Source organism: Phaenicophaeus curvirostris, chromosome 5 (genome assembly GCF_032191515.1).
Source record: "Phaenicophaeus curvirostris isolate KB17595 chromosome 5, BPBGC_Pcur_1.0, whole genome shotgun sequence".
Lineage (NCBI taxonomy): Eukaryota > Metazoa > Chordata > Aves > Cuculiformes > Cuculidae > Phaenicophaeus > Phaenicophaeus curvirostris.
This window is the reverse complement of record NC_091396.1, coordinates 42,558,739-42,571,393: the sequence shown is the minus strand read 5'-3', so window position 1 is coordinate 42,571,393 and position 12,655 is coordinate 42,558,739. Positions and strand designations below refer to the sequence as shown.

Sequence of the window (12,655 nt, the reverse complement as noted above, 5' to 3'; positions counted from 1 at the left end):
TGTTGTCTCTTTTGACTTTCTGTGCTCTACAGCTGACATAAGCAGAGTACACAGCATGAGCTTTTCAATTCAGGAGAAAAATCTGCTTATCTATTACACACACTTCTTAGCTCAGCACTTCACTCTTTTGCACAACAAGCCTCAACCACTGGTACAATCTGCAAAGCACCCACCTTTCTCTGAATGTTAGTTAGGGACAAAACTAAAGTGCAAGTTCAGAAATCATGTTAATGTAACATTGAGCAGAAGAAATAATGCTAATAATAATGCCAGTACCAACCGGCAAACACAAGTTATGCCAATTTAATAAAGCTTACTGTGATTTTAAATTACCTAAAGGCACCTACAGTTCAAAAGAAGTGCGTATCTTCATCATAACATGAACAAAACAAAAAGGAGCAACAGTCCAAAACCAAAAGTTAATCCTTTTCATTTCAAACCCCTTTTCACTCAAACAACTATATTTACTATCAAAGAACTTACTGGTTTTGTGTTCATACTTTTCAAGATGATTTTTGTGAGAGAGACTTTTTTACACCTCAGAGATCCATTCCAGGAGAAAAAGCTGCAAAGGATTTAATCTTATCATGACAACCCTATCCCCCAATTTTGAAAGTGGTTCCAAAGTATTCCTTTCCTTGGTGGTCACATCATTAAGATATTTGAAAACAGCCATTACTCTCAAGTTACACATACCTGAATCTTTTCATCCCTCTTTCTAAACTAATGTCTTTATCTCCGGCACTCTGCTTTTTGACAGTTTTCTACAAATTCCCCCCAAATCACCAGTATCCAGTGGTAATGCTCTAGTGAGCATGCCATATATTCCCTCTGTCTTTATGAGATGCCTGGATTCACCATGGCCAAGCTTTACTGTCAGAGGCAATTTCAAGTGTTTTCGTTAGTACTGTACGTGCAGTGAGCATATAACCACCTTTTGGAACCACTCTGCTCTGATCTGTCTCTTCTGCTAGATATGAACGTTTGACATAGTTTGTCTTGGCTGTATTGCACACTTTTCTCTATTCTAATTTTCTCACATGCTCTCATTTTTTTAATCTCTTGAACCACTCTGTATTATTTCTAGTCTGTTTATGCCTGTATAATGCATTACATGATTTCATCTGTGAAATTTCAGATACTATCAAATTTATTCAGATAGCAGCTGCAACACAGATCAAAGCCCTCTGAGATAGTGAAAAGCAGGAAGAAAATCTGTTCCTTACTTACCAATAGCAATCATTACGGTTTCCCTAAGAGAATGCATTTGCCACCATCAGAAGGAAGGCCAAGGTCCAGTCTATTCTTAGCAAATAATGGGTAGATATCGACAATTCTACTGACTACTTCATACTCTTTTGCCTGCTTTTCTTGTCACAATCACTGAACAAATACATCACATACATCCTCTCTTTATATCCTCCATGTTCATTCATTGTCCCTTATATTTACAATCATAGAATCATCAGGTTGGAAAAGATCTCCTGGATCATCAAGTCCAACCATCCCCATCTGCCACTAAACCATGTCCCTGAGCACCTCGTCTACCCGTCTTTTAAACACCTCCGGGGATGTTGACTCAACCACCTCCCTGGGCAAACTGTTCCAGTGCCCAATGACCCTTTCTGTGAAAAATTTCTTTCTGATGCCTATTCTGAACCTCCCCTCGCATAGCTTAAGGCCATTCCCTCTTGTCCTATCACCTGCCACTTGGGAGAAGAGGCTAGCACTCTCCTCTCCACAACATCCTTTCAGGTAGTTATAAGAGAGCAATAAGGTCACCCCTCAGCCTCCTCTTCTCCAGGCTAAACAACCCCAGCTCTCTCAGCCACTCCTCATAAGACTTGTTTCCTAGCCCCTTCACCAGCTTCGTTGCTCTTCTCTGGACTCTCTCCAGAGCCTCAACATTCTTCCTGTAGCAAGGGGCCCAGAACCGAACACAGTATTCGAGGAGCGGTCTCACCAGTGCCGAGTATGGGAGCAGAATAACCTCCCTGGACCTGCTGGCCAGCCACGCCATTTCTGATACAAGCCAAGATGCCGTTGGCCTTCTTGGCCACCTGGGCACACTGCTGGCTCATGTTCAGTCACTGTCAACCAACACCCCCAGGTTCTCCTCCTCCAGGCAGCTTTCTAGCCACTCTTCCCCAAGCCTGTAGCACTGCACAGGGTTGTTGTGCCCCAAGTGCAAGACCTGGCATTTGGCCTTGTTGAACCTCATGCCGTTGGTTCCAGCCCATTGGTCCAGCCTTTGGTTCAGATCCCTTTGGGGAGCCTCCCTACCCTCCAGCAGATCGACACTTCCACCCAGATTAGTGTCACCTGCAAACTTACTAAGGGTGCACTCAATACCTTCATCCAGGTCATTGATAAAGATGTTGAACCGGACTAGACCCTGCACTGATCCTTGGGGGACACCATTTGTGACCGGTCTCCAGCTGGAATTAACTCCATTTACCACAACTCTCTCTGCCCGGCCACCCAACCAGTTTTCCACTCAGGAGGGTGTGCGCCTGTCTAGGCCGGAGGCTGACAGTTTCCGAAGCAGAATGCTATGAGAAACTGTGTCAAAGGCTTTACTGAAGTCCAAGAAGACTACATCCACAGCCTTTCCCTCATCCAGAAGCGGGTCACCTTGTCAACCTTGTCACAGAAGGTGATCAGGCTAGTTTGGCAGGACCTGCCTTTCATGAACCTGTGTTGACTGGGCCTGATCACCTGGTTATCTTGCATGTGCTGTATGATAGCACTCAAGATCACCTGTTCCATGACTTTTCCCGGCACTGAGGTCAGACTGACAGGCCTGTAGTTTCCTGCATCCTCCCTCCGACCCTTCTTGTAAATGGGTATAACATCAGCCAGCCTCCAGTCAAGTGGAACTTCTCCAGTCAGCCAGGACTGCTGGAAGATGATGGAAAGGGGTTTGGCCAGCACATCCGCCAGCTCCCTCAATCCCCTGAGGTGGATCCCATCTGGCCCCGTAGACTTGTGAATGTCTAACTGGCCAAGCAAGTCTCTACACACTTCCTCTTGGATCATGGGAACTTTGTTCTGCTCCTCTAATTCCTGGGGATGTACACACAGGGACACATACACGACAGCATAACCTGCAGTATCTTTCTGACCTTTATGTGGTTATCTCTCCATTTTTCATTTGAAATGTTTTGAACCCCAAAATGACCTCTTGCTAGAGGTAAAGATAACATGCCCCAAAACAAAGTAAGGATCTCAGCTCTCACAACTAATATCCAGCCATTGCTATATCCAGCAATTGCTGAAGTAGGCATATATCTGCTCCATCATTCCAGGAAGGCTTCATTTTTCAGAAGTGGAATTTATCAGGTAGTTGAGAATTCAACCACTTGAAATTAAAACTTTGTTCACATGTCTGGACTTGATCTGCCTTTGCAAGTCACTGCAGATTTAGTCAGGGAAAAATGCCTCCTCTGACAGTGGGAAGTAAAAATCAGTGCCTGGGTATTACATCTGTGCTCCATATTCTGTTCTGGCCAGCAAATTTCTTCCATGTTTATTCAGTGTTATAGTGCTGGTGGGGGAAGGGAGATTGTATTTCCCTTTATTCTTGAAAGCTTCATGGTTTGACCCAAATGAGTCGATTATGTTTTGCAGAGTTGCTTCAGCTGCCTGTCCAGAGATAAAAATGCATGAGGCTGGCCAGGCTGAAGCAGCGAGTCCTTGACCATGAGCTGGAAATAGCATTGTTGGAGAGAACTGGAAAATAAAGTTTCACAATGTTTCTTACTGTTCATAACCAACTACCATGTTTGGTGTACCTATTCAAAATGTTGTCATTTAACAAAAGCAAGACTTTTGTAGAAATTAGACAAATTTTTGTGAACTGCAGAACTTCCAAATCAAGAACACATTTTGCAATAAGCATTTTTGAATCCAAAGAGCGGTTGTCATCTTCTCAGTCCAGCCAAGTGCTATCTAGCCCACCTTGGATAAGATATTCTTGCAAAATGCAGCTCTCCACAAAATATATTTGCAATCATTAGCACTGCAGTCTTTGCTGGAATTAGTTTTCCCCTGGAACTGAGCAGGACTTTCTCTAGTCTTCTCAAAAACTTAAGTTGGTTGGTGAGACACAGTATACTGTATCTTCAGTTTAGTGGAATTTACTTTCACTAAATTAAGGTAAGCTTTTTCTGGGTACTTAAGAGAGGAATGGCTTTAAATTACCCCCAAATTGTCAGTCAAATCAATGAATCTGCATTTCGAACATTTTTATTTTAGAATGCTTTACCATTTGTATATAGATCAGTACTGACCCTTTCCCAATGGAATAGAATATACTGTTAGGGGAGGGAACAGGAAAAGGTATGAAGATTAATGGACCAAAATTAGGGTATCAAAGGAAATATCGGGCAGAAAATCTCTGTAAGCATTCCTAGTGTCCTAGGAAAGCAATCAAGTAGACTGTCATAGAGGAAACAGAGTCTTGCAAGCTCCCTCAGTTCAGAGGGATCAAACTTGCTCCTTGTGGTCAGGTGGAAAAACCACCTTGCTGTAACTGCAAGCCAAGGCTTTGAAGAAAAGCACATATGAATGCTAAAAAGTGAAGGTATAACCAGAAAAGCACATCTGAAACAAGCACAGTCATCTGATGTACTTTAATAAACACGCGCTGTCCTTCCCTCCATGACCAAGCATCCAGGGCTTGTGCTGAAGGATCCAGCAGGTGAAGGGTAAGATGACCTCGCAGGGAGAGGATGCCGCACAAGTGTGGGAGCAATGCCAAGTGTATGGAAGATTAATTGGGACTAAGATAAAGTGAGAAGCTGGTACCAAGCATATTAGAATAAGCATTATTAAAAAGATCAGGTGTCCTGAACTAGACACACAGGATGATGCATCTTGAATTTGTGAGCAGGCCAGGCTGGAAAAAAAACCTGCCTGGTAAAAACTGAATTAGAGATATGGCTGAGAACAGTTACAAGAGTGTGGAAAAGACAAAAATAAAAACTTCCTCTTCGTCTGAAGGTCAGAAAACTGAGGAACTGTATAAAGATCTGCCTGAATGAGAGAAGCCAATGGTAGTAGTAGTAATTTCTTAATGTGACTTCTGTGTGCCTTGCCGATTAAAAGAATATAGAGGAATCTGCAAGGTCTGCGTCTCCTTCATTGCCGCACACAGAAGCTGCTGCAGTCCAGGATGCAAAGCCTGCTGCTACTAAAGGTGCCAAACCAGCACATGGAGCTGGGTGCGCACCCCTGGGCCACCATGCCGGGACCCTGTGACCACCCAGGGAGCCTTTCACCTCACGGCTGCAACGGCCGCGAGCTCAGAAAAGCTTCAGGTTCCCACAGAGGCCTGAGAAAGGAGCAAATCGCTGCCTCAGGCTTGGGAACGAGGGCGGCTCGCCCCGCTGGAGAAACGGGTACTGAGGGAGTCCTCCCCAGGACACGGCAGCCCGGGGCCAGAGAGGAGCCGGCAGGCCCGAGCGGCCGCCACCGCCGCCCCTCGCGGCTCCCCGAAGCCGGCACCGCGCGCAGCTCGGCCTCCGATTGGCCGTCGCGCCCGTCCGTCAGCCCGCGGGGCGGGGCCAGCGGGGCGCGGGGCCTGCGTCATCGCGGGGCGACGGCAGGGCCGGTGTCATGGCGGCGGCGGCGGCCCCCGGCTCGCCCCAGCCCGACGGCCGCGCTCTGGAGACCGGCGCGAATCCTGCGGCCTCAGAGGTGGCGAGCAGCGCCCTGCGCTCCCTGGCCGGGCTGGCGGGGCAGGTGAGCGCAGGGCAGGCGGCGGGAGAGGCGCGGGGCAGGGCCGGGCCCGGCACTCCGCACCGCGGGGGCTGGCAGCGCGGGCTCCTGCTTCCCTCGGCCTGCGGGGCCCTCCTGGGCTCCAGGGACGGAGCGCGGCCCCGGAGAGAAAAGAAGGCAGCCGCAAACGAGGGAGCGGCCTCGCTGCTGAGGCTGTGCGCGCCTGCCGCGGGAGCGGTGCAGCCTCTGCCTCTCGTCGGGGCCCGGGAGCTCGGCCTGCATCTCGCGGCGCTTTGTAGTTTGAGGGACGATCTCTCCCCCGAGAAACCGCAGTTCAGCTAATCGCTGTATCTTAACAATTAATGGTTCTGACCTGGAAAGCTGCTAAAAGCTTACTGTGTGTCAAATCAAAATAAGCGGTCGGGAGCTCGAAGTTAGCCTTACCTTGGCGATAACGTATTGTGAACCACATCTCAGTGGTCAGAATTTTTAAAGCAGCTGTGCTCTGTGATGCTTAAGTTGAAACACCTACTTTAGGTAAAGCCTATGAATTACTTAATAGATGTTATGGCAGTATTGGTAAGCCCATATCAGGACAAAGTTTTAGTAACAGGTAAATTATTACCATAAATAATTTAGAGATTAATTATTTTTCTGCTCTGGAAGCATGTACATAGTACTGTGAGGGCAGTCAAAGCACACTCTTCCTTCTGAAATTAGACAGCATTTTGAAGTTTTGGGGCCAGCTGATATCTGCAGGAGGTAATATAACTTAATGTGTGTTTATGTTATAAAAATGTTTAGAAATGGATAATGTTAGACGCAGAGACATTTTAGTAGCTGCTGACTGATATGAAATTATTTTCTGGAGCATTTCACCTTGCAGTTGAATAGGATAGTGTATTACATTTACTTCTCACCTTAAAGTCTGCTAGTAATTGTATGTTTTCAGGCAAAAGTAATCCAAAATTAAGGGCCTAAAAAAATACGTGCTGTCTATTAAGAATCCTGTTTTCCTGTTTCTGAGGTCATTAAAAACTACTCTAGGTTTTGAACAGGAGTGCAGTGTTAATCAACCTGATGATCATTCAGTGCTGGTTCATAGGATAACTGAGATAGGAAAACTGTCTATGTACTGAGGATGAAATATCCCATGATATTTCCTGGGGAAAACACTAAATGTAATCAATGAAGAGCTAATGACTCTCATTTTATCCAGGTACAATTTGGTAGTTCATACTGATAATTTACTTTGTTAACGCAAGTGAAAAGTTGAACTCTTTATTCCTCTTTGTGTTTTTCATAAATAAAAGGGCAAGTGTCCTAAGCTTTTAACTGGGATAGTCATCACAAGTTTAATTGTTTTCAAAACTTCGTTGAACTCTTGTTTCTCTCTGTCCTTCAGTAGCTTACTTGTTCTCCAAAGTTTGCTCAATGTCTAGCATGTCACTGGAGAGAGCTTAGTGATTTTTAACAGTATTTGGGTGTGCACAGACAATTGCAGGAGACCAGTTTAGAGTTGCTACGTTCCCTCAGCAGAGTTACAGTAATTGTGCAGAGTTAAATCGTCTTCATTGGCATTTGGAGTGTATTCTTTCCACAACAACAACAACAAGCCCATTGCACTGTACACTGTACTGGATGGGGATCTTGTTGCTTCATCTTAGCTGAGAATGCCCTTTTAATTGTGCAGTCATGATTGTTTCCAGTTGCTGAGTTACACTCTTGTCTGCACTGTCTGGTAGACCAAACTGTGGTGGTTTACCAGCTTACTGACTATAGCAATCCACTTTGCATTTTTGACTGAGACTGCAGATTCCCCAGTTGAGTGAACACGTTCATTAGCTGTCATAGTTTGTGATTTGTTGTGGTAGTTTAAGTTGAGTTTATGCTAGCAGGTTGGACTGTGAACAGGAATATTTCTGGCACAGGAATTTTTTTAAGTAGAACAGTCACTTGCAGCACAGTGACTCAGAGGACATCTAGGGATAACAACTCTTAAGTTCTTTAAACCCAAAGTGACAGTCTATGTCTTCCATAAAACAATTTTAGAGGGCTGATATGACTTATGATCCTGTAAATTGCGACAGAATAGGCTGTGGACTTGAAAATATACAAAGGTGCGCCAAATTTATAAGCCTGCCTTGTAGCAGTTCTTATAGGTAGAAGCATATGACACACCGAGCAACTAATTCTATTGTACTAGAATGTTTGAATGCGGGAGGAGCTTGTTTTTTACTTATATTTAAAAGCAATGCTTATGAGTTTAAAATATCCCTGGCCTCTAAATTATTCCAAGTCAGAAGCTCTACTCTTTTTGTATGTTAAAGCATCTGGACCGGAGTCACGTGCTAAGATAGGAAAGCATGCATAGCTGATTCTTTTTTAAAAAAAAGAAGGCTTATTAGGAAATTGTGGTAGGGCCATTATTTTTTTTTTCATTAAGGTGACTTGACTTATATCTACACTTTTTTTTACCCTGTCAGTGGACTGTAGGTTATAGCAGGTATTACTCTAGAACTTGATGAAGAAATACCATGCTTTAGATAATCACATGTGCACAGTGGCCTAATTCATAAAGTTTTATTTTTACTAAATTTTAAATACAATCTTGATTTTGTAAGGTGTTTAAAGATAATATTTCCTAAAACATTACTTTTTCTATATCCTGTGTAGTTTAAGTACCAAATGGGAATAACCGTGTGTGTAAAAATTATCGAAAATACATCGTGTATCTAAGCAGATCATCTCCTTTGCTATGTAATTTGGAAACTGACATTTGATTTAACAAGGCTGTTCTTTGACTAAGGAAGGAAGGCTCAGGCTTATAGTAGACTTATAGTTCTTTACGTGCAGAATTATGATATTGCTGGAGTTTAAAACTAACATAGAACAACTTAGTATCCTCCATTTTGCTTTCAAGGAGATGGCGGTATTCTTTAGTTGTTTAGTTGTAGTCTTTAGTTGTTACTGTTTCCTCAAATGCTGTGTGGTGGATTCAGGAAACAGATACATACATATTCTGTGTTCTTGTCCGTACTACTTGATGCCTTTAGATGTTAGATATCTTTAGACCATGCGTTGAAGGTTACTTTTGTCATCTGCCTGAGGTCTCTCTTTTTGTTCATTTTGTTGTTTGGTTGTTTGTTTTTTTTTTTAAACGAATGAGCTGTAGACGTACAAATATACATATGACTTAGGAATTCTGCCTCAAACCAAGTACTTGCAGGTCCTTTTGATTTTAAATGAGTTTTATCTGTGTTTAGAATTTGGAGGATCACTTATAGGATGTTTGATTGGAGAACAACCTGCTTGGCTTTGGGAAATGAGTGTGCTCCTTACTTCAAGGTCTTGAGAAGAGCTTTAATATAATAAAAATGGCAAAGGTTGGCATGAAAGTGTGTAGTTCGTTAGTGATTATTAACAATCAGATTAGTATTAGAGCTCGGAAGTTAATTTTTATATTATAGAAGATAAATAGTTCCTCTAAATAAAAAAAATAGATTTACTATGTGCATTTCTCTTTATTGTTTGGGAGTTAAATATTGCAATTCCTTGACAAAGAGAATAGACTATGGCAATTGTTATTTTGATCTGAATGTATATAAAGGAAAATAGTGTGATTTGGAAATGGGTTTGATAGTGGTGCTGTGTAGCATAGAGTTTGTTTAACCTCAAGAGCTTTAAATATTTATTTTTAAATACTTTTTGTATAAAGCCTCCTTTGGATTAGAAGCAAGTAAAACTTTCAAGAATGTGGCATGGTGCAGCGTCAAGGCCTGGTCATACAGGCACAGATAGCCTTGCAAATCTCAGAATAAAATAACATGTACTTGTAGGAGACTGGCATCCTAGGCACATATTTCTTTCATACTGGTGATTCTATCATCTATTAAAAGAAAATATTTGAGTGATTAACATGAACAATATGGTTTTGTATGATAGGTAATTGAATTGAGAGTTGAATAGAGTTAAAGATAAAATCAACATAATGAAGGTGTGATGAGGCAGTAAGGAATTTTCAGTTTTTGAATATACTCCACAACTACTAGCTTACTTTGAAAATGATAACTGTCTGAATTATAATTAGTGTCAAGCCTCTCCAAATTTCCTCATATGGATATAGGGTCTGTATGAGATTGTGTATAATTGACTTGTAGAAGTCTTGTATACTTTTGTGATGTTAATACAACATAACAGTGTAGTTTTCTGTTGTGTTTGTTTTGTCTTCTTGAAGCTTAACCTTGAAGATGATATCGTGAAAGTTGTAATCAACTGGAGCAAGCTTCAGAGCACATCAGCACTCCAGCCAACATTGCTTTTTAGTGCGCTACAGCAGCATGTTTTATGTTTGCAGGTAAATATTTCATTGAACACGTTAGACTCGACAAAAGTGATCAATAACTGAATGTAGTTATATTATGTAAATAGTAAAATTTAAGTTATTTTGATCTTACATTGCTATGTCCAACAAAAAAGAACGCAAACATATTATATGCTTGGGATTCCAATGTGCATCATAGGTACTCACACTTATGGATTTTTCAGGTTGGTGGTAGAAATAGCCACTGTAGGTGAGCAGGCTGAATAAATGCAGCCTCATTGATTTGTAGGCTTGCATTGTAAATGTGCTACATTTCCATCTATGGTGGGTTATAATTAAGCAATAAGACACGGCAGGTGTGTGTCATGCTATGATAATGATTCCATGCGTTGGGTGAGTTTTGAGGCTCATGGAGTGCTTTCAGTGGTTCAAGAAGTGGCATTATCCCAGCATGACACATCCTGGAGTGTCTTACTGCAATTAAATATATTTTCAGCGTAGGGTGTTTTTTTTAAAGAGTAATTTCTTTGACATTAATGTCTCATCTTGCCAAGTAGCCAGTCACCATTACTGTCATTTCTTTTAACTGTTTGAAACTTTCCAACCCTGCCAAAAGTACATGTAATTTAGTTGCGTGGAAGGGTGGGTGAATAGTTTGTTAGCTGGTTACTGAACAGTGTTTTGACCTTGATAGTTCATTTATAAAAGGTGGAATTTGGGGTTTGAATACCAGTTTGTGCTTCAGCTAGTCAGTGAGTTATTACAAGTGTGTAGGACTGAGAAGGTGAAAAAGGAAGTTCCTGTAGGTGCTTGTCTGTAAGTAAAAGAAAGATCCTTTTAGTTTTTGTGGACATTCACCAAATCTTTGGTGTGATAAACAAAAAGAGAAAATTTGCAAGATAAAGGCAAATAAAAATTACATCCAACTGTAAGAACACCTTGAGCAGGAATTTGATTCCATTTCAGAAAATATGATTGGTAAAATTTGTGGTTTGGGTTTTTTTAAATAATTTCTACAGGAAAAATAAGCAGTGAAATTCAGACTAGATGAAACTGGTGAAAATTAAAAAGAAAGTGACATAAATATGTACTGAGATTTTGTTGTATCATCTTGTGTAAGAGTTATTGCAGTAGAAATAGGCATTTATTTTTGCTGCTACAAATGTCAGTGCATTCTCTCATTTAATTTCATCACCTAAGTAGATAATCAACTGTGTCAAGAAAAGCATGTGGTCAGGATAACACCTATATATTTCATGTCTGTTCTTTCATGCACCTGGGCAACTGCAGTTTCAAGCAGAGAACTAGTGCTGTGGTGATAAAGTAAAGGCTTTACAGTGAAAGTATTTGCTTTCATGTTAAGGAGGAAAAATACTAAGCCTTACTGTGCATTTGAATGACATGTTAATTATCTGGCATGGGTGCCAACGATTTTCACTGAAATTTGGGAGCTTTCCTTTACAAACCTCTAAAAGGCACAGGTCAAAAAGGCCAGAATCGTGGTGTGCACGATGTTTGGAAGTATAGCTTTTTTTTCTTCTTATATTTTTTTTATTTTATTTTATTACTGTGTTCCATCAGGGGCAGATGTTGTAGTTCCTAAAATTATTTCAGTTGGTCTGTTTTAGAAACTATTATAGTATTTGTCCTTCTGCTTTTTTGTTCTGTGGATTTTTTTTGATTTTTTTTTTAACCCTAACATGCTGTTTTCTTTGTTCAGCCTCTTTTAGAAAAGCTCCAGTCATTGATTAAAGAGGGAAATATAGGCCATGCTGAACCTGCAGGTAAAACAGAAAGCCGAAGTTGTGAAACAATTTTAGATGTTTATGATGGTAAATGTCAGACTGAAGAAAAGTGTCCAAGTTATGACTTGGGAGATCTGAAGGATGCTCATATTAATTTTGATCCAGAGGTGGTCCAAATAAAAGCCGGAAAAGCAGAAGTAAGTGATTTACCTGAATTTAAAAAAAATAATTAAATGGCATTTCTAAGTTTTAAATTTTAAGAATGAAATAGATATATGCCTCATGTTTATTATCTGCAGATTGACAGGCGGATATCAGCCTTCATCGAGAGGAAACAAGCTGAGATCAATGAAAATAATGTCAGGGAATTTTGCAATGTTATTGATTGTAATCAAGGTAACTGGCTAGCCAGACTTTAATCTTCATAGCAATTTAAGTTGGTTTTGGTTTGTTTTGTTTTTTAAAAACGCTATTTTATATTTTAAACAGAACTTTATTTCAAGAGTAACTGTAAAGTCAGAACTTGCATGTGCACTGAATTGTTGTCAGACAAAACAGAAAGTAGTCGCTGTGTGACAGTGTTTAATGCATCCCATACAGAAGGATTACGGCTATTACCATGTTCATTTTAAAAAGAGTTTAAAATCAGTTGATTTTGTAGCTACTGTTCCCAATGTTTTAGCTAGATGTTCCATCCAAAGTCAACAGAATGGCAGTTGAGAAATGTCTTGTGAATTCCATGAAGTTAATTTAGTTAAATTACAAGGAAGTTATTTGTTACTGTCAGTTTGAATTACTAACTACGTAAAATAACTTTTTCCTTTCAAGTTTATTCACACTATTGGTGTTTTTAATGCACCAACTG

The 12,655-nt window shown here is 41.0% G+C and overlaps 1 protein-coding gene across 2 annotated transcripts in view; it reads left to right on the top strand.

Moving 5' to 3' along the window:
- The window catches only part of MBIP (MAP3K12 binding inhibitory protein 1), a 177,010-nt gene that overhangs the window by 154,747 nt on the left and 9,608 nt on the right, over positions 1-12,655 (top strand). Inside the window, exons 2-5 of one of the 2 annotated variants that reach the window (XM_069858460.1) lie at positions 5,615-5,745; positions 9,959-10,078; positions 11,766-11,987; positions 12,090-12,186. In XM_069858460.1, coding sequence (XP_069714561.1) covers positions 5,620-5,745; positions 9,959-10,078; positions 11,766-11,987; positions 12,090-12,186 — 565 coding nt within the window. In that variant the 5' untranslated portion in view covers positions 5,615-5,619. Of the gene's footprint in view, positions 1-5,607; positions 5,746-9,958; positions 10,079-11,765; positions 11,988-12,089; positions 12,187-12,655 lie in introns of those variants that run through there. The other variant, XM_069858463.1, reaches the window with a different exon arrangement.